The sequence below is a fragment of the Panthera leo genome, chromosome A2 (genome assembly GCF_018350215.1).
Source record: "Panthera leo isolate Ple1 chromosome A2, P.leo_Ple1_pat1.1, whole genome shotgun sequence".
Taxonomy (NCBI): domain Eukaryota; kingdom Metazoa; phylum Chordata; class Mammalia; order Carnivora; family Felidae; genus Panthera; species Panthera leo.
This window is the reverse complement of record NC_056680.1, coordinates 76238617-76259098: the sequence shown is the minus strand read 5'-3', so window position 1 is coordinate 76259098 and position 20482 is coordinate 76238617. Positions and strand designations below refer to the sequence as shown.

General features: G+C 38.2%; 1 protein-coding gene across 3 annotated transcripts in view; it reads left to right on the top strand.

Moving 5' to 3' along the window:
* The first annotated feature begins 1946 nt into the window (after positions 1-1946).
* LOC122206201 (B-cell receptor-associated protein 29) overlaps positions 1947-20482 on the top strand; it is a 56304-nt gene continuing 37768 nt past the window's right edge. Inside the window, exons 1-6 of one of the 3 annotated variants that reach the window (XM_042915168.1) lie at positions 1947-2032; positions 2479-2587; positions 6409-6509; positions 11213-11363; positions 12762-12897; positions 18816-18924. In XM_042915168.1, the coding sequence (XP_042771102.1) occupies positions 2496-2587; positions 6409-6509; positions 11213-11363; positions 12762-12897; positions 18816-18924 (589 nt within the window). In that variant the 5' untranslated portion in view covers positions 1947-2032; positions 2479-2495. Of the gene's footprint in view, positions 2033-2115; positions 2355-2478; positions 2588-6408; positions 6510-11212; positions 11364-12761; positions 12898-18815; positions 18925-20482 lie in introns of those variants that run through there. The other 2 variants (XM_042915159.1, XM_042915151.1) reach the window with 2 other exon arrangements.

The following is a 20482-nucleotide window of genomic DNA, read 5'->3' as shown; positions in this document are numbered from 1 at the left end:
TCAGTCTCACCAACCCTGACATCAAGACCTGAGCCGAAATCAAGAGTCAACTCTTAACCAACTGAGCCAACCAGATGCCCCAAGAATTTAATTTTTAGTTTAAAACCTAATTTTCATACGGTTTGGGGGGGTACTTATTTCTTTATGATGTTATTTTTATGCCCCCAGCAGATGATAATAATTTTTATTTTTTTGTAATAATTTAAAATTTTTTTAATGTTTATTTATTGGGGGCTGGGGGGGCAGAGAGAGGGAGACACAGAATCCAAAGTAGGTTCCAGGCTCTGAGCTGTCAGCATAGAGCCCATACCCGGCTGGAACCCACTAACTGGGAGATCATGACCTGAGCCGACGTCTTAGGATTAACCAACTGAGCCACCCAGGCACCCCTGTAATAGTTTTAATTTTTAAGTTCCATTGTGTGGTAGTGTTACTAATAGAATTTTGTTATTGGTGAATGTGCTACTGTAAGAATTAAGTTTCTCAGGTTAAAATAAAATAGTTCCATAATTAAGATATTGGTCTATACACAAACATGAAAATTTGGTAACTGTGTCTATCTAAGACTGCTTAGTTCAAGACTTTGAGAATATTAAATGAATCCATTTTAAAATAAGCACTGTGTTGCCATATTTTGGGGGACACATTCTATGCTTTCCTTTTTTCAGTTAACATCTTTTTTAAGATAATTGGCTTTTTTATTTGATGTAAGTAGTATATAAGGAAATGGGGAGCTATAGTCTAAGTTAGTAATTTTTATGTTTACAAATTAAAGTTAGTTATACTAGTGGTGTGAGCACAGGAGCATAGAATAAGGTGCACAGGCTTTCAAAGGAACCAGTGTGGAAGAGCATCGAGTTCTAAACACGATTGATGTAAAAAAACAAAGCCCTTCCCTATAGTTAATTTACTGTTCAGTCTTTTTCTTTTCCGTGTGATCAAGTATACTTGTGATAAGAAAAAGCACCCACTTAAATGTATTTTTAGGGGCGCCTGGGTGGCCCAGCCGTTGGCTTCCAAGGACTCTCAACTCTCCTCCCCTCCCCACCAAGGTGTGGGCAGTGTGGAGTCTGCTTGGGATTCTCTCTTTGCCCCTCCTCCACTAGTGTGTGCAGCCCTCCCTCAAAATAAATAAACATTTAAAAATTTTAAAAAGTAAGTGTATTTTTATATTCTGTAATTATCTATTTACATCATTTAATTGTCCCAAAATAATTCTGTCCAGAAGGGTAATACTGTCAATTCCTGATGTCAATAATGAAAACGGTTAATAATTGTTATTCACGGAATTTGGAAACCTGGAAAATAGTAACTGAAGGAATGCACCCACACACTGTTTTCTATTCCGATCAGTCCCAAATATCTCCCTAGAGTCTCTTCCCAGCCTATGGACAAGAGCAGGAAAATATGTTTCGAAGCTGCATTTTCTTCCACGTTCTCAGAAAAAAATACTGCACAACCACCCAATCCTGGCCCTCCCATTTAACTAGAGCTTAATTCCGGACAATAAAACTGTTTCTACCCCAAAAGAGACAGAACAGGAAAGGAATGCCTTTCAAACACGTTCACTGAATTGCATCACTCCATCAAACCCTGCCGCCCCGGAGCCATTCCTTCGTGGACCCCACGAAGCCCTTTCAGAAAACGTCGATTAACCGCAACCCCTCCCAACCAAACCACACTTTATTAGAAATTTAAGGTCGGCTCTCAAGAAGTTGACTCGGGAACCCCAAGCATGCGCCCGAAAAGTGTGAGTCACCCTCCCAACTCCACCATCAATTACAAAACAATTATTGCTAATCGTCGTCCTCGCGCCGCCAGCGACGCCGGGGAGTGCGGGCCCCCAGGTTCGGGGCTGGGGGGGCTGGGCTCCGGAGCCGGCCGAGCGGGGGCGGGGGCAGACGAGGAGGGGGTGGGGCGCTCTCCCCGGCCCCGCTCCCCTCCCCCCCAACCTCCGCCCCGCCGCGGCGTCTGACGTCCCGCGCGTCGGTGGCGCGGAGCAGCGCGGGGAGCCAGACGGGCCGCAGGCGGGGTAAGGCCGGACGGGCTTCCGGGGGGCCGCGGTCCCCGCGGCGGGGAGGAGCGCCACGCCGCGCGGGGTCGCGCAGCGCCCTCCGCGGTTGGACCACGGGAGCAGGCCGTGCCCGCGGCGCGTTCGCGGAGAAGGAGGGCGCCTAGGCGCGGGCGTTAGTGGAGGGTGGCGTTAGGCTTCTGTCGCTGCGAGGGTGGCGGGCCAGCACGTCCTCTGTGCGGTGCAGGCCGGTTCCGCACAGCTCGCAGGGGAAGTGGAGACGCGGACCTGTGGGCCCACCCTTGACCCCTGCCCTGCCCCTCCCACTGGAGGTTAAGGCCAGGTGCCACGGGTTAGAGGAGGGACCGGCCCCGTCTGCCCCCCTGGACGAAAACATTACGCCCCAGGGCTTTAATCAAGTTTTTCTCTAAAAGGCAGTAAAGTAAAATAAGTGTTTCTCTATTTAGGTGTGAAGAGGAAAAAAATGACACTCCAGTGGGTGGCAGTTGCAACCTTTCTTTATGCTGAAATAGGACTTATTTTAATCTTCTGTCTTCCTTTTATTCCTCCTCAGAGGTAGGAAACCTGCAAATTGTTGCGATAAGTTACAATAAGTACAATAAGCATATGATTAGCTACTTTAGACTGTTACGAGTGATATGAGAAAAGTTTCCTTAGGATTAAAAAGTTTTGAACGCTGATTATATTCAAGGTGCTCTTTAAACTCACAAATTTTAGGTAATATCTAATGATGTTAAAATATCACGTTATATAAATATTATTATGTGTACAAACGAATTAACTTTGTCTCCGCTTGCTTCTAAAAGGAAAAGGGCCCAGTCCTCTTGACTCTCTTGGTTACAGAAACAATATAGCAGTGGTTGTGCTCTTAATACCTGTCATCAGACTTAACCTTTTTTATTGCCCTGACTTGGAACAGTGAACTCAAAAAAGGGAAATGGATAAATGTTTACAGCACCAAATGGGTGCAGAAATGTTTCATTCGGGCAGTGGAACGAAAAACAATGTAGAGACTTATGCCAGTAAATGATTCTTCGTTTTGGCCTTATGCAACCCAAAAATAGTTTCATTAATGTTTTACTGCTTTTTTCCGTAGACAGAATTAATATATATTTAAAGTGCTGAATATGGAACGTACCATAACCATACATACATTAGCCTTAATTCGTTAGTAAGGAACTTTGAAAGGTCTGTAAGTAGAGTAAAAGTATTTCAATTGAAGCATTGGCTGACTTTTCCCCTGCAATCATCCTCCTATTTATTGGGGGGGGGGGGGGAGGTTGGAAAGTTGACACACAATGTTACATTAGTTTCAGGTGTACAGAGTAGTGATTTGACTTCTCTATAACTATGCTGTGCTCACCACAAGTGTAGCTACCATATGAGTTCAGTTTTAGATCCAGAAAGTTGATTAGTATGGATGGTGAAATACACTTGTAATAAAAATGTTGCAACACCTTTGTTCATGCTCCTGGCATAAAAGAAAATCTTTCATAAATGAGATCCTAGAGAGAAGTTTAGTGAGAACCCATGACTGGAAGAGACTTACGTAAGTTTTTACTTTGGCTCAGGGTCCAGGTGGTCTTTACAACTCTTAACTTGCTTCTTTTTATAAGAAATTTTTTTTTAACGTTTTTATTTATTTTTGAGACAGAGAGAGACAGAGCATGAACAGGGGAGGGGCAGAGAGAGAGGGAGACACAGAATCTGAAACAGGCTCCAGGCTCTGAGCTGTCAGCACAGAGCCGGATGCGGGGCTCCAACTCACGGCCCGTGAGATCATGACCTGAGCTGAAGTCGGACGCTCAACCGACCAAGCCACCCAGGCGCCCCATTAACTTGCTTCTTACCTACCTAGATTTCTACTCCTGTTCTTGCCTATGAGTTATGCCATCACTTTTTTCTTCCTTACTAAAGAAAAAAAATTGAATCACACTGTAGGAAGGAGCATTAGAGATCATTTTATCCAACCCACTTATTCTTATATAGGGAAAGTAGTCTAAGGTCATCTAGCTGATCTGTGGCTGACTCTAGACAAGAATCTGGCTTTCAGCCTGGTGCTTCTTCTACTCTACTGCTTATCCTGTTGGTTTGAAATTTCTATAACACCCTGTTAGCTTTTTGGTGGTAGGTCCAACAAGAGAGTCCTGTATTCAAAAGAAAGAAAGATGTTATTTATAAATAAGGCTTAAGCATTTCCAAAAATATATATATATTTTTGTCCATTAATGTTTTTTCCATGAAAATGATCCATAGTGGGGTGCCTGGGTGGCTCAGTCAGTTAAGAGTCCGACTTCAGTTCAGGTCATGATCTCAGGGTTTGTGAGTTCCAGCCGCGAGTCGGGCTCTGTGCTGACAGCTCAGAGCCTGAAGCCTGCTTTGGATTCTGTGTCCCATTCTCTCTCTGCACCCTCCCCACCCCCCAACTTGTGCTCTGTCTCTCAAAAATAAATAAATGTAAAAAAATCCATAGAATATGGATATTTTTCTTCCTGCCAAATATAATTATTTTCCTGTCTTTTTCAAGTAGCTCTTGGATAGATGTGTATGTAAGTACACAGATTATATACTCATGTACAAATATACATAAGAAAATATATGTGTACACAACTCATTTACAATATACACACAGTCCTTACTGTGTGTATCCACATCTTTTATGCATGTATCACCATAGTTGTCAAAGAGAAGGATTCAATTTTATTTAATTTAGGCTATCATTTTCTCACTGAACCCACTGGTTAAAGACACATGCTTAGAAGTCAGACTGCCTGAGTGTGTATTTCAGCTCTGCATGTTACTGTATGACCCTATGCAAATTATTTACCATCTCTGGCCAGTTTCCCCATCTGTCAAATAGAGGTAATACTGGTATCCACCTCATATAGTGGTCGTGGTGATAAAATGAGCTAAAATACATACAAGTGCTTAGAACCATAGTATGGTAAGGACTGAAAATATAATAGCTATTATCAGTTTTCCTTGAAGTGTGTCTCAGTAGAGACTGCTAGTTGCTCCCTGTAGGAGTTCTCTTTTGTGTTCCTTTCTATACTGGCCCCTAAAATGTGAATTTACAGTGGGTCTTAGATGAAGGTATTGCCACTTACGTTCTTTTTCTAAAAATATAAAATTTTTTGTAATGAAAAATTTGAATAGCGTCTCTGGCATTGGAAGCATAGAGACAGAAGGACCTCCTTCACCTATGTCAGTCTCCCTCTCCTTGCAACTTCGAGTTACTACTTAGGGTTGTTCTCGAAAGTTATTAGCCAATAATTTGTCATAATCTTGAAGTAAAACTTTTTTTTAGGTTGTTAGTGTTTGAACCTTATTTAGGTGCTTATTACTTTCATATGTCTCCTTTGGACTTCGTTCATCTGTTATTCATTTAAAATGCCCTTGTACAGGGACACCTGGGGGGCTCAGTCAGCTAAGCATCTGACTCTTGGTTTCGGGAGTTCGAGCCCCACGTCAGGCTCTGTGCTGACAGTATGGAACCTGTTAGGGATTCTCTCTCTCTTTCCCTCTCTTTCTCTGCCCCTCCCCTGCTCGAGCTCCCTCCCTGCCTCTCAAAATGAATAAACTTTAAAAAATAAAATAAATAAAATGCCCTGTACAAAGTTTGTTACCTTCCCAATTGTGTGGTGGATTGGTTTCATCTTTGTCATTTATAATCCATACTTTCTTACCTCTGTGTCTTTGTGCCATTCAATCCATCTAGACTTTTTTCCCACCATTTTGTTTCCCGTGTTCACATCTTGATCTGAGTGGTAATCATGAGTATATACATATGTAAAACTTCATTAATCTATTAATCTATTTCAACTTCTTTGCACTTTATGTATGTAACATCTCAATGACATTTTTAGTTCCCTTGTAAAAATAGAGAATTCTTTTACTTGGAGTAGATGTTAGAAGTATACTATGTAAAAATAAACAATGCAGAGTTGGACCCCTTCCTCCTGAAATGCTGCTGATTATTAGACCAATAGGCCTTTGTTATTTCTGAGTTATTATCCTGATTAGCGAAAAGATACAAAGTGATAACTTCTATCAGCAATATAGCATATTACTATAAGAATTCCTTTTTAAGGTTTTGATCATGTATCTTTACTTTAAAAGCTAGCTATTTTCACTTCAGAAGATTTAAGCCACCAGACAGAAGACAATGTCAGATTATCATTAAACTTGAGTTGTTTCACGAGACACTCTTATGTCATATGAGAGAATTGGTAAATCTCTGATATGACATGAAAAATTAAATTTCTGTAATTCTTTTCACTCACTATACAGTTACCAAAATGTTAATTGAATATTTGCAAAGCATTTCAGAATCTTTTGATTTTTTTTATACCTAATGTAATTGTATTACTTTACAGATGGCAGAAAATTTTTTCATTTAATGTCTGGGGTAAAATTGCAACTTTCTGGAACAAGGCTTTCCTTACTATTATAGTCCTATTGATTGTTCTATTTCTAGGTAAGTACTGAATTCCACTTTTGACTAAGCTTAACTCTAAGGGTTTTTTTAGTTAATGAATTCACTGGGTTTTTAATTAACTAAGTTAATGTTGCTATTGATATATAGTGGGTTGTACAGGGGCCATCCTGGGTTAACTGCCATATATGTCACTGTTTTATGAAGAAATGTTTCCCATGTTCCATACCACCAACCTCTGAAATGAATTCCTTCTTATAAAATGAGGAACAGCTGGTGTGAGAAGGTATGAGTAGATGACTGTATCAGGATGTGAATGGGTTCATGCATTATTTCAAAATGTCAGTATTTGTTCCATGGTATGCTATTGTTATCAAGAAAATCTCCAGTCAGGGGCTCCTGGATGGCTCAGTCGGTTGAGCGTCCAACTTCAACTCAGGTCATGATCTCATAGTCTGTGAGTTTAAGCCCTGCGTCAGGCTCTATGCTGACAGCTTGGAGCCTGGAGCCTGCTTCGGATTCTTTGTCTCTCTCTCTCTGCCCCTTCCCCACTCGTGCTCTGTCTCTGTCTCTCAAATATAAATAAACGTTAAAAAAAAAAAAAAAAAGAAAATCTCCAGCCACGTAAGAAGTAACATTAAACAAGTAAAGGACAGGGCCGCGTAGGTGGCTCAGTCGGCTTAGTGTCTGATTTCAGCTCAGGTCATGATCTCACAGTTCCTGAGTTCAAGCCCTGCATCAACCTCTCGGCTCTCAGCACAGAGCCTGCTTCAGATCCTCTGTCTCCCTCTCTCTTCCTCTCTGTTTCTCAAAAATAAACATTAAATTGGGGCGCCTGGGTGGCGCAGTCGGTTAAGCGTCCGACTTCAGCCAGGTCACGATCTCACGGTCCGTGAGTTCGAGCCCCGCGTCGGGCTCTGGGCTGATGGCTCGGAGCCTGGAGCCTGTTTCCGATTCTGTGTCTCCCTCTCTCTCTGCCCCTCCCCCGTTCATGCTCTGTCTCTCTCTGTCCCAAAAATAAATAAAAAACGTTGAAAAAAATAAATAAATAAACATTAAAAAAATTAATAAAAAAACAACAACCACAAAAAACAAGCAAAGGAAAGTAAGGAAAACAGGTCCCAACTCTGCCACCAGCTAACTGTTTGCCTTTTGGCACGTCATCTCTCTGAGTCTCTTTTATCCATTTGTAGAACAGAGAGAGAAAAGGCAGCTATTTCTGCAGCTCCTACTGGCTCTGGTATCGTGATCTTTTAACTGTAAAGTTATCACAAGAATTTCTACTAAAAGCTGCCACATATCCATATAAGGAAGGAGAATGGTACTCTAAGGTTCTTTTGGTTACATATATCAGAAATGAACAGACCTCACTTGAGCAAGAAAGGGGAACTTAGAATAAAATGCAGGGTTGTTTTAGAGCAGTTCAGGGAAGGAAGGAAGCCAGATTCCAGGGAGGGATTAGTCCTAGGAACTCAAGTGTCTCTTTCGTGCCCTGCATTATTCTGTGGGTCTACTTCATTCTTCCTTATCTCCATGGACTCTGATGCTCTATTCCCAAACCAGAAAGTGGGCACCACATAGCTGCCAAATGTCATCACTCCAGAAATATGCAAGGATTAATTAGGCACTTCTGAGTCTGAATTTCAGTTATAAGGAATAAGGATAGGAGTCACAAAGCACAGAACCATGACCACTGACTAGACCCTACATCCATGGGTAGGATGGGTAATTAATTCTCAGAGAATAGGGACATCAAGGATGGTTAATGCAGGAGCTTTGACCATAGATGGTAAAGGCAGGTAGATCAGGACTTACCCTTTAAACCTCAGTGTTTCCATCTCAGAATAGGGTAATCACACCTGCTTCACTGAGGTGTTTAAAGGTTTAAATGTATTAGCGTATGTTAAGTACACAGTCCAGTGTTCTTAGCCACTAGAATGACAAAAGTATAATGTAAAACCAGTAGATTGCTCAAGTATAATTTATTACTTTACTTTCAATTTTATCTCACTTTTCCTGTTGTTTGTTTCTCTAATAAGGTAATCATTACCAGGTTTCATGTTCCTAGAGCCTGTATTAACTGAATGTGTTTATGTGTGTTTCAAGGGGTGGGAATAGGCAGAAAGGAAGCAGGAAACCCTGGAATATGTTTAGTGTCAGCAGAAATGCATCCCAGGTTTTGAAAGTTTCCACAAGTGATCCAAACAAGGCTATCTCCACGTGGTTTATAGAAAATTGACTACGTATTACACCCTGCCCCTATCGTTGCCCTTACTTCATTTTTCACACACAGTCTCCTTTTCTACAGGTGATTTTATTCTACAGGTGGGTTTGTAGGACCATTTGTATTTATAAACTTCTTTGATATTATTAATTAATTTTCAGCATTTCTGCATAATAGATCCAGAAATATTATTTTCATTTAAAAGCCAAAGAAGCTTTGAGGCGCCTGGGTGGCTCAATCGGTTGAGCGTCTGATTCTTGATTTCAGCTCAGGTCATGACCTCATGGTTTGTGGGTTCAAGACCCACGTTGGGCTCCACACTGGCAGGGCAGAGCCTGCTTAGGATTCTCCCTATCTCGCTTGTTCTCTTCCCCTCTGCTGCTTGCTCTTTTTCAAACTAAATAAATAAACTTAAAAAAAAAAAAGCCAAAGGGGGTGCCTGGGTGGCTCAGTTGGTTAAGCGTCCAACTTAGGCTCAGGTCATGATCTCACAGTTCATGAGTTCGAGCCCCATATCCGGCTCTGTGCTGACAGCTCAAAGCCTGGAGCCTGCTTCAGAGACTGTATCTCCCTCTCTCTCTGCCCCTCCCCTGTTCACACTCTATCTCTCTCGCTTTCACTTACAAAAATGAATAAACATTAAAAAAATGTTTTTTTAATAAAAAAACTATTTTTTATTTAATAAAATACTATTTGGTGGGTTTTTTAGTTATTTTGTAGTGGTTGTTGGTATGCTCTTTGTATATTATTGCGACAGTCTGAGGAATGAAAAGGGGAAATGGCCATTAAGACCAAGAAAAAAATTGTTTTAAGTTTATTTATTTTGAGAGAGGGAGCACACACGGGGAAGGAGCAAAGAGAGAGGGAGAGAGAGAATCCCAAACAGGTTCCATGCCCAGCACAGAACCTGACATAGGGCTCAGTCTCACAAACCATGAGATCATGATCTGAGCCAAAATCAAGAGTTAGATGCTTAACTGACCGAGCCACCCAGGCACCCTGTCTAAGAAAATTTCTTAAGGATAATTTAAGAGACTATTTTGTACACTTCTATGCAAATAAATCTGAAAGCCTACACGAAGTGGGTAATTTTGTAGAGAAATATAACTTGTCAGATGAATGCTAGGAGATACAGAAAATTTAAGCAGACCAATTTTCCATGGAAGAATTATAGAAAGTTATAAAAAAGCTACCTCCTTCAGAGAAGAATAAAACCAGATAATTTTGTAAGAAATTCTACCACTTTCAAAAAGCAGATGTTATTAGTTCTGCTTAAACTGTTCCAGAATTTGAAGGAAAAAACTTTAAATTTTATGAAGCTAGAGAAAGGCAAACTCTATAATTGAAAATAAACTAAAACAAAAGTATATATACGGGTATATATATGTATATATGGGTATATATATGTATATATATGTATAGGTATATATATGTGTGTGTATATACACACACATATATATACCCATATATATAATGTCAGTGTAGCCAAATATTTCTAAAATCTCAGTGAAGTCATATTAATATTACTAGTATTAACAAGTTATAATATATTTTTTTTAAGTTTATCTGAGAGAGAGAGTGCAGGGGAGGGGCAGAGAAAGAGGGAGACAGAGGATCCCAAGTGGGCTCCATGCTGACAACGGAGAGCCTGATGCGGGGCTCGAACTCTCAACCTGTGAGATCATGACCTGAGCCAAAGTCAGACACTTAACCGCCTGAGACACCCAGGTACCTTGATGAGTAATAATATATTAATAATATCAATGTTACTTTAATAATATTAATTTAAGTGACTTAATATTACTTTAATAATTACCATAATGATTTGATGATATTAAAGAAATAATAGATATAATAAAATGCTAATACAGAATGGAAAATAGGATAGTCTCTTGCCATTGATTGCAATGGAAGATGACCTATATACTATCGTCAACAGGTTGAATTTTATTCAGCCTATTAGGGATAGAAAGAGTGAAGGATAACAGTTTGCAGTGTAGCTGGAGATGAGAGACAGTACAATGATAATAAGTCCCAGATGAATAGTAAAAACAAAAACAAAAACAAAAAAACTTGTTACAAGTTTTTGTAGTTTTGGCTAGTTGCCACTAGCATCCATTTACAGAACATCTCTTCTGAGCATGTGTCCTCCCAGGTGTTGTAGAGGAAAAGACGAAAAGAGAACCTGTCCAAAAAGTCCATTATTTAAAAGTTCAGTTATTTTCAAACTTGTTTCCTTCTTTTTTTTTTTTTTTTTTAATTTTATTTTAGAAAGAGAGAGAAGGGAGCACGGGCAGAGAGAGAGGGAGAGATAGAATCTTAAGCAGGCTCCACGCTCAGCTTGGAGCCCAACATGGGGCTAGACCATGTAGTCCTGCGATCATGACCTGAGCCGAAATCACGGGTCAAATGCTTAACCAAATGAGCCACCCAGGCACCCCAAAACTGCTTTCCATTTTAATAGCAATTTTATATTATTAAAAACTAAAAGTAATGTTTTTTTTTTCTTTTTCTCTAATAGATGCTGTGAGAGAAGTAAGGAAATACTCCTCTATACCTGCCATTGAAAGAGGCTTAAGCAGTAAACCTGGTGCCTATGAACATGCACAAATGAAACTTTTTAGGTCTCAAAGGAATCTTTACATTTCTGGATTTTCATTATTTTTCTGGCTGTAAGTTTTTAAAAAGCACAATTTTAGAACATGATTTATGTTTCTCTAACTCATTTTTCCTACTCACAGATCTTTTTTTCTACACTGTTTAGTATACTGACATCTCCATAAAAGAAAGCCGATGATATACCCAAATAACCATCAGCCATTATGACTTGTAGGCTAGATGGGTGCAGAAGGCCCTTCATGATCTGGCCCCTTGTCTCATACTGTTCTCTGACATTTACATCACTTCTACCCACACTGCCCGTCACTGTTCTTTCATTCATTCTTGCAACAAATATTTATTGAGTACCTAACTTCTTCCTGCTTCAAGGTCTTCACACCTGCTTTTCCTTCTCCCAGAACTCCCTGCTCTTCCCTGGCTAATTTCTGTTCATCCTTCAGCCCCTTTCACAGAGAAGCCGTTTGTGTGACCATCATTGCCCCCAAAGCAGGTAGCTTCTGCTGTGTGCTCTTTTGAGTATCATTCATGTTTGCAATTAAATACCGTTGTAACTCTTGCCTCACCAACTAGAACCCAAACTCCTTGAAAGACTTTGTCTCATTTGCTGCTATGTCCCCAGTGCATAGCATAGTATTTAACACTTAGCAGTTCCTAATACCTACTAGCAAAGGAAATACCTGTTGAATGAATATTTGAAGATATTAATTTCTAACAATGGAAGTTACCCATAAACAAATGTGAATGACCAGTTTTTAGGCTTGGCCAACCTCACACAATGCTCTTTAAATAGCAGATTTTGAGGTGGTAGGGGAAAAAAAGAACCAAAAGAGCAAAAACGACTTCACTTACTGACCTGCCACACTGTCTAAAATTCTGTTTCGGGACTTACTGACCTGCCACACTGTCTAAAATTCTGTTTCGGGACGTCTGGGTGGCTCAGTCAGTTAAGTGTCCGACTTCGGCTCAGGTCATGATCTCAAAGTTTGTGAGTTCAAGCCCCACACCAGACTCTGTGCTAACAGCTCGGAGCCTGGAGCCTGCTTCAGATTCTGTGTCTCATTCTCTCTCTGCCCCTCCCCCACTTGTGCTCTGTCTCTCTAAAATAAATAAAAATGTAAAATAAAATTCTGTTTCTACTCCTCATGGCCTCTAAAAAGAAGATAATGAACAAGTACTGCTGAACTGATCTTCCAGGTGCTAGTCTTGTAACAGACTACAAAGGAATGAGACACAGCCTTGTTCTGACAGAAAGACTTGGATTTACAAAGAGAGAGAGAAAGGAAAGAAGGAAGGAAGGAAGGAAAAGAAAGAAACATGTCCTCCTTAAACATCTCCCTCCACCATATCCATACCTAAAGGAGAATCATTTGACAATGACTTTTTATCTTAAATTGCAATTCCTAATGACTAATCTAGTTATACATTAATCTGATTTGTTTTGTTTTGTTTAGTGTGTTGAGACGTCTGGTTACCCTTATTACTCAGCTGGCTATAGAACTGTCAAACAAAGGAGTACTTAAAACTCAAGCAGAAAATACTAATGAGGCTGCCAAAAAATTCATGGAAGAGAATGAAAGACTAAAACAGGTATTTATTTTAAGTTTGCTTTTTTAAAACGTGTGTAAACGGGGACACCTGGGTGGCTCAGTCAGTTGAGCATCCGACTTTGGACGTAATGATCTCACGTTATGTGAGCTTGAGCCCCGCGTCAGGCTCTGTGCTGACAGCTCAGAGCTTGGGGCCTGCTTTGGATTCTGTGTCTCCCTCTCTCTCTGCCCCTCCCTTGCTCACACTCTGCCTCTGTCACTCTTAAAAATAAATAAACATAAAAAAAAATTTTAATATGTGTAAATGTTGTTGGTTTTCCCAAGGTATATTATTTTTCAGTATCAAAAAGAGCATTTTTATAATTTGTAAGCAAAAATTACCATAAATAGCAATACTGTTCTATAAAATGATTGTTTCAAAAGTGTCTTATTATCCTTTAGATTTGTTTGTTCTCAGTTTCCCTCTATTGTAGATTAACACCATTGAACCTGTTTCCTATAATCGAAAAAAAAAATATTCTGGGAATATGGTTTTTAATTCCTTTATTACCATTAATTTTAGTTTATAACCTAAAGCAAATCTTTATAAGTCTCTATGTTGCCATTTCCTTTTCAGTTAAATTATTTTTTAAGCCATTTTTAAAATTTGTTTTGTTTTAAATGTTCATTACGTAGGAAGCAGAGGAAAGTAGTTTATGCTAAGATGGATCACTGCATATAGTATTTTTTTTTAATGTTTACTTATTTTTTGAGAGACAGAGACATAGCATGAGCTGGGGAGGGGACAGAGAGAGGGAGTCACAGATTCTGAAACAGGTCCAGGCTCCGAGCTGTCAGCATAGAGCCCGACGTGGGGCTCAAACTCATGAACCACAAGATCATGACCTGAGCTGAAGTCGGACACCTAACCGACTGAGCCACCCAGGTGCCCCTGCATATAGTATTTAAAATCTTTAATTTGGCCATGCTGCTGATACTACTACTTTGAGAACCCTATGTTGTAATTGCCCTGCCATTCAGGGAGAGTGTATATTAGGTACTAATATTTTCGCTATTAAATAAAATAAATGAATAAATAAATGATAGCTACAAAATTATTTGAGGTATTTTTTTTTGTTAAGTGTAAAATTTAGGAGTCAGATCTCATAGCTTGAATGTTTGTAGTTCATCTTAAGGTCTGTAAGTTTTGTTAATTGTATTTCTTAGAAAAAAGTGCCAATGGAACCATTCAGAAGTGAAACAAATTTTCTTGAAAAAAAAGCATTCCTAAAATAATCCAACAAGATGATTTTCCTATTGTAAATTAATGAAATGCAAATAGTCAATTATGTATTATACCAAGTTATATTTATGTAAAAAGTGTTGATTTAACAGTAGAGAATTAAAATACTTAATCTTAAAGCCTAGCCTCCTATAGAAAGAACTATAAGAACCACCTTGTATCTATTCTAAACGAACAAGCCAATACATAATACGACACAAGGCTTTCCAGAACCTATAGGTAAGGCAGAACTCACTGCAAAAAAAACTGTGTTTGATGCTACAGTATAATGATCACCTATTTAGAACCCATGTTTTATTTCTAGTGCTGTCTGCCTTATTTTCCACTACAGACAAAAGGTAAAGAAAGACCTTTTTTCATATAAAACAGCACTGAAGGAGGTTTCTTTGGGGCAGGGGGTTGAAACCAGCATCTTTTAAGGAAACTTTTAGAGAATGAGCACCAGTTTTTTTTACTTTGTTTTATTCTGTTTTGAAAAGGCATTGGTCCATAGATGTCTTGTAAATTTCCCTTTGTAGTAAATATAGTTCTGGGAAATCAAGCTCTTGGTATTTCTGTATTCAAAAGCAAACAATAAGTCATTTTTGCTTTTTTAGAATGTTTCAGTAGCAAAATCAGCCTCATTTTGTATCTCAATATTACTTGCTTCATTTTCCATCCTTTGATCTCACTTCACAGTGGCAAAAATAAAAACAAAACCCTCAAAGCTTTGATTAATACATGATGGCTAAACTCAAAAGCACACAGCCTTGTATTTGTAAACTTACTGTGTACCTATCTTGATTTAAAATTGTGCCCATCATGTTAGAGTTATGAGTTCTAACTACCAACAGAACACTGCCTTTTTCCTCTCACTCTTTAGTTGTTTTACTCTTCAGCTCTAAGAAAATGGAAAGCATTTTTGTGTAGTTTGGGTTCTAGTATGTTGAAATACACCATAATTAACATCCTTAAAGTAGTCTTGTCCTTCAAAAAAAAGTAACCTTTCTCAAACCATTTTTGGAACTCTTGTTTTGGAATTGTTTTCACAATGAGTTACCTTTGCAAGGAAATTTACTTAATGACTACAGATTCTTTGATTCTCCCACAATTTCTCCCTTTTCTTTTTTTTTGTTTTTTTTTTTTTTTTTTGTTTGTTTGCTTATTTGTTTTTTGTTTTCCTCTCCTTTGATTCCATGCTGTCCTGGTTTCCTGCTTCCTGTGTATCTTGACCCAGTCAATGGCCCTAGATCATCTGAGATGTACAGATTTGCTGAGCTAAACCTAGTACATGTGAGGGAGAAAATTTGTGAGTTGTACATCAATACTGTCAGTGCCCAGAGTGTAACTAATTGACCAAGAAAAGCCAGAGGTCAAAATATGAAAGATAACTTCTGTTTTAAGATACTTCATGTAGATTTTGAAATACTAGCTCAGAAAAGATAAAATTAGTGAAACAATTCTTTATTCCGTGTCAGAGACACCTTATCGAATGGAAGTCACTTTATCCTGAGATCCAAGACACTTAGGTACCAGTCCTAACTCTACCAATAATTAGCATTGTGGTCTGGAGCAAGCCACCTTGTATGTTCTGAGCTTCAGGGTTATAAATAGCAGCTAGCATTCTGCTGGGTACTGCTTCATATGCTTCACAGGAACATGTCAGTTCTCGCAACAACCCCACGAGGTTGGTGCTGTTATTATCTGCATTTTATACACGAGGAAGCGGAAGCATAGTGTTAAATGACTTGCACAAAACCATTCAGCTAATAAACCACAAAAGCAAGATTTGAATCCAGGCAGAGTGGCTCTAGAATCCACACCCTTAACCACATTGTTTTGTGACTTTTTGTTACTCTCTTATAAAATGACTTGCAGATGGTGCCTGAGACCCCTTTCTGTTCTGACATTCAGTTCATTAAGTGAAACAGTTATGAAAGACCAATGAACTTTTAATTTAACTGCTTTAAAATGACAACAGTGATGGAGTTTTATTTCTTACTAGTTTTTTGTCCAGCCCTTGCCAAGGTGGTATAAGGTAGGTGGACAGTGAGCACATGCAGGATTGTAGCCAGTGGCTAGCTATTGAATTTCAGTTCCAGGGCTCTTGGTCTTTCTCCAGCATCAAGTCACACATAATAAATTTAGACAAGTTTGCAGGTGCAATAATGAAAGCTTATTTACAAGACCAACACAAATCCACCTTTTCCAAGTCAATGGCATAATAATTCAAGCAGTCAGTGTAAACATTCCTGCAGCTCAGTGGTTCTCTTCCAATTTGGGTAATCACTGAAGACTGTGTGAACTGAAATCAGTGAAATAACAGCTAGGATTATTTTGAACTTGAAGTGGCAACAAATTTATAGAGATTTGAAAAAATTCTTGTTTCTGCTCTTTAAAAAAATTTTTTTTAATTTTGAAGATAGGCAGTTCCTTAAGTATATACTTTAGTTTTTTGTCTCCTAACAATATTAGAGCTTTTGTTCTTTCTTCTGAGCTGCCTAATATCTGTTATAACACAATGATACTGTATTTGATCTTGTGCTACCATTTTTATGTTCTTGTCTCATCCACTCCATTAGATTGAAGTTAGGTGAGAGCAGAGTCCATCTTTTTCTTACATTTTTATCCCTTATATCATCTAGTTGTAAAAATTGTAATGTATTTGCATGTGGCCCATGCTCAGTAGAACTTGGTGAGTTTCGTTTATTGCTTACATGAGAAAAGGAATCACCTTGCAGTAGAATTTCTTTTCTGTCACTTTGTCTAAAATTGTCCTAAGCTGGGGCGCCGGGGTGGTGCAGTCAGTTAAACGTCCGACTCTTGATCTCAACTCAGGTTGTGATCTTTAGTTTTGTGAGTTCGAGCCCCGCATTGGGCTTTGTGCTGACAGCTCGGAGCCCGAAGCCTCCTTCGGATTCTGTGTCTCCCTCCCTTTCTGCCCCTCCCTTTCTCGCACTCTCTCTCTCTCTCTCTCAAAAAAAAAAAAAAAAAAAAAAAAAAAATACTACCGCTAATGTCATCCTCAATGGATAAAAACTGAGAGCTTTCCTGACCTTAGGGATGTCCACTCTCACTTCTGTTATTCAACGTAGTATTGGAAGCCTTAGCCTCAGCAATCAGACAACATAAAAGAAATAAAAGACATCCAAACTTTTGCACTCCTGGTGGGAATGCAAACTGGTGCAGCCATTCTGGAAGACAGTATGGAGGCTCCTCAAAAAATTAAAAATAGAACTACCCTACGACCCAGCAATTGCACTACTAGGTATTTATCCACGGGATACAGGTATGCTATTTCGAAGGGGCACATGCACCCCAGTGTTTATAGCAGCACTGTCAACAATAGCCACACTGTAGAGAGAACCCAAATGTCCAGATGAATGGATAAAGAAGATGTGGTATATATTTACAATGGAGTATTTCTCAGCAATCAGAAAGAATGCAATCTTGCCATTTCCACCTATGTGGGTGGAACTAGAGGGTATTATGCTAAGCGAAATTAGTCAGAGAAAGACAGATATCATATGACTTCACTCATATGAGGACTTTAAGACACAGAACAGATGAACATAAGGGAAGGGAAGCAAAAATAATATAAAAACAGGGAGGGGGACAAAACATAAGAGACTCTTAAATACAGAGAACAAACAGGGTTGCTGGAAGGAGGGGTTGTGGGATGGGCTAAATGGGTAAGGGGCATTAAGGAATCTACTCCTGAAATAATTGTTGTACCATATGCTAACTAACTTGGAAGTAAATTAAAAAATAAATAAATTATTAAAAAATAAACATTAAAAAAAAATTGTCCTAAGCTGCTTTTTTACCTGACTGTGGAAGCTGTCAGTATCAAGTTACTGCCACTTTAAATAACCCATGCCAATGTGTAAGTATTTTATTTTTCAACCATTAACCTAATTTACCTTTCGTGGTAACTTAATTTTTTTTTAAATTTCTTTAAGATAATTCAGCTTCTTAATTCTATTGACAATGATGGTTTCCTTCTAGATATACAGAATTCTGAAATATTTTAATATTCAGATCTTAATTTTTCTTGCCTAAAAAAGAAAATCTACAACCAGATAATAAACATTTTAAAAACCAGCATAGATTTCAAAATAGAGCATTGTAAAAGATTAATAAAAGTAATTTGGGGACTGTTCAATGACTATTCAAAATTTGGTAAAATTTTCCAGGCATAGAGCTGGCCTTGTCATTTTACGCTTATCCATCCTGACATTATACTCTTTTTTCTTTTTTTTTTTTTTTTTTACAGATGGGTCTACATAAAAATAGTCTGAGTAGACAGCTCTGTAATTGGAACATAATGGTTTACCAATTAATATACTCAGAACTGTTTTTTTTCCCTTAGATTTACATCACACACATAATGGAAGAAAAGGCATCACATTATTTACCTAAGTACTTTTTGAAAATATAATTTAATTATAGCCCAACCAGAAATCCTTATTTTCATTTCAGAGATTCAACCTTAGTAAGAAGAAATATTTTTTTGTTTTTTTGCCAAATATCAAGTTTCTGCAAAAGTATATCGTATAAAATTATAAAATACTTAAAGGATAAAGAATAAAATAAAGACCAATAATTTTAAATACGTTATTCAGCCTGTGTCCTGAAATAATACCTCATTGTTGCCATATAAGCTTACTTCTTTCTATAACTCTCTTTTCTGATAGCTCTTGAAAAACTATGTCAATGAAGAGGAACACATTTTGGAAGCAGAAAATAAAAAACTAATAGAAGACCAGGAAAAACTGAAAACTGAATTAAAGAAGACTTCAGATGGTAACTTTGTGCGCATGTGTAAAAGTGGAAAGAGTAGCATGATATCTTATGCTGTTAAACTTCACTGTTTTTCCTAAAACAAAACTAATGGCTCAGTGTTCTTCTGAAGAAAAGACTAAGAGTGACCTATTTATAAGTTCCTGCTCAAATATGAAGATAAAACATGGTTTCAGCCAAGAGAAACATACTCTGTTATACAGAAAAACATGTAGGTGTTTCAGATCTGTGTTGTAAATACAGATGTTCCTGCCTTAGTGAAAGAGCTCTGTTCTGGAAAAGTTGCTTGTCAATACATTTTTGGAAAATGAGTCACATTTTTCCATTATAGTATGTTGCTCCTTTGAAAGAAGCAATCGCAAGAGGACAGTTTTGGTTACAGGAAAATCTATTGCTTATCTCATACCCTGATATTTCCTACCTGCCAGATATAAGGAAAGCATTCCTTGAAAAGAGATGGATAGTATAGAGTCATCAGCAATCTGGGATGCCAGCTGCCAGTTTGAATGGCTTATTCCAAAATACATTGCAGTCAGGACTTGGGAAGGCAGCTGTTTCTGCTGTTTTTTGGTCTTTGAAAAATAATTTTGACAGTATTTTCTTTTTCTTTGTCAAAGAAAAAATTGTTATTTCTTGTAGCCACATAACATAGAGAAGTAGGTACCCCAAGTCCAATGTCATCCCAGGAAACTCTGAATAAAAATTTGTGGCTTGACCCCTGGGCAGCATGCTTGCATATAACAGATATTCGTTGATGTTGTCCAGACAATGGGGGACCTCTCAGCCAGCCAGAGTTAAAATAATGATCAGTGCATAGACCTTCTCTGATCTCAAATCTCTTCCACTACTTTATGTGGGAGGTAAATTAAAAAAATGTTCAGTGACTGAATGAAGGACCTGCTTTATACCATTTGTAAGTTTATATTTTTTTAAAAAGATCTTGGCTTAGTAAAAGTTTTTTTTATAATATAACTTGCTTTTATTGATTGTACGTTTACAATATTTGGATAGAGTTTACTTTATCAAGATGTATTTGAATTTGATATGAAAAGCCCAGAGATAAAAGCTTATTCTGTAAAAACAAAACAAAACCAAAATCCATAGGATATTTCATATGATATAAAATTCTTTAATCACTTTCCTACTTCTTATTTAAAGTGAAAAAAGATTTCTTTAGAGGCAGTAAGTTAAAAAATCAGTTACTCTTCTAGACAAAGGTAATGTATTATGTGGTTGGTATAGTATAGCCCCAAATTCCTTGTTGGTGTTGTTCTCTCTTCTGTCATTACAAAAGATTTGGAACATGATCAAGAAGTTTTAACATTTATATGAATATAAATGTAGTAATCACCTACCATCTGTATTAGACATTTAAGAAGAGAAGCAGTATTCTTTTTTTTTTTTTTTTTTTTTACCCAGCATAAAATATTGCTGCTGCTAATCCTTTTGAAGAATGCAAGGAACTATTTCCAAAATACCTTTAATTAGAGTAAAAAAAATTGTTTCAAAATCTTGCTTTTTTTCATACCCGCCCTGGCATAATGTAAAAAGGGTGGTACAA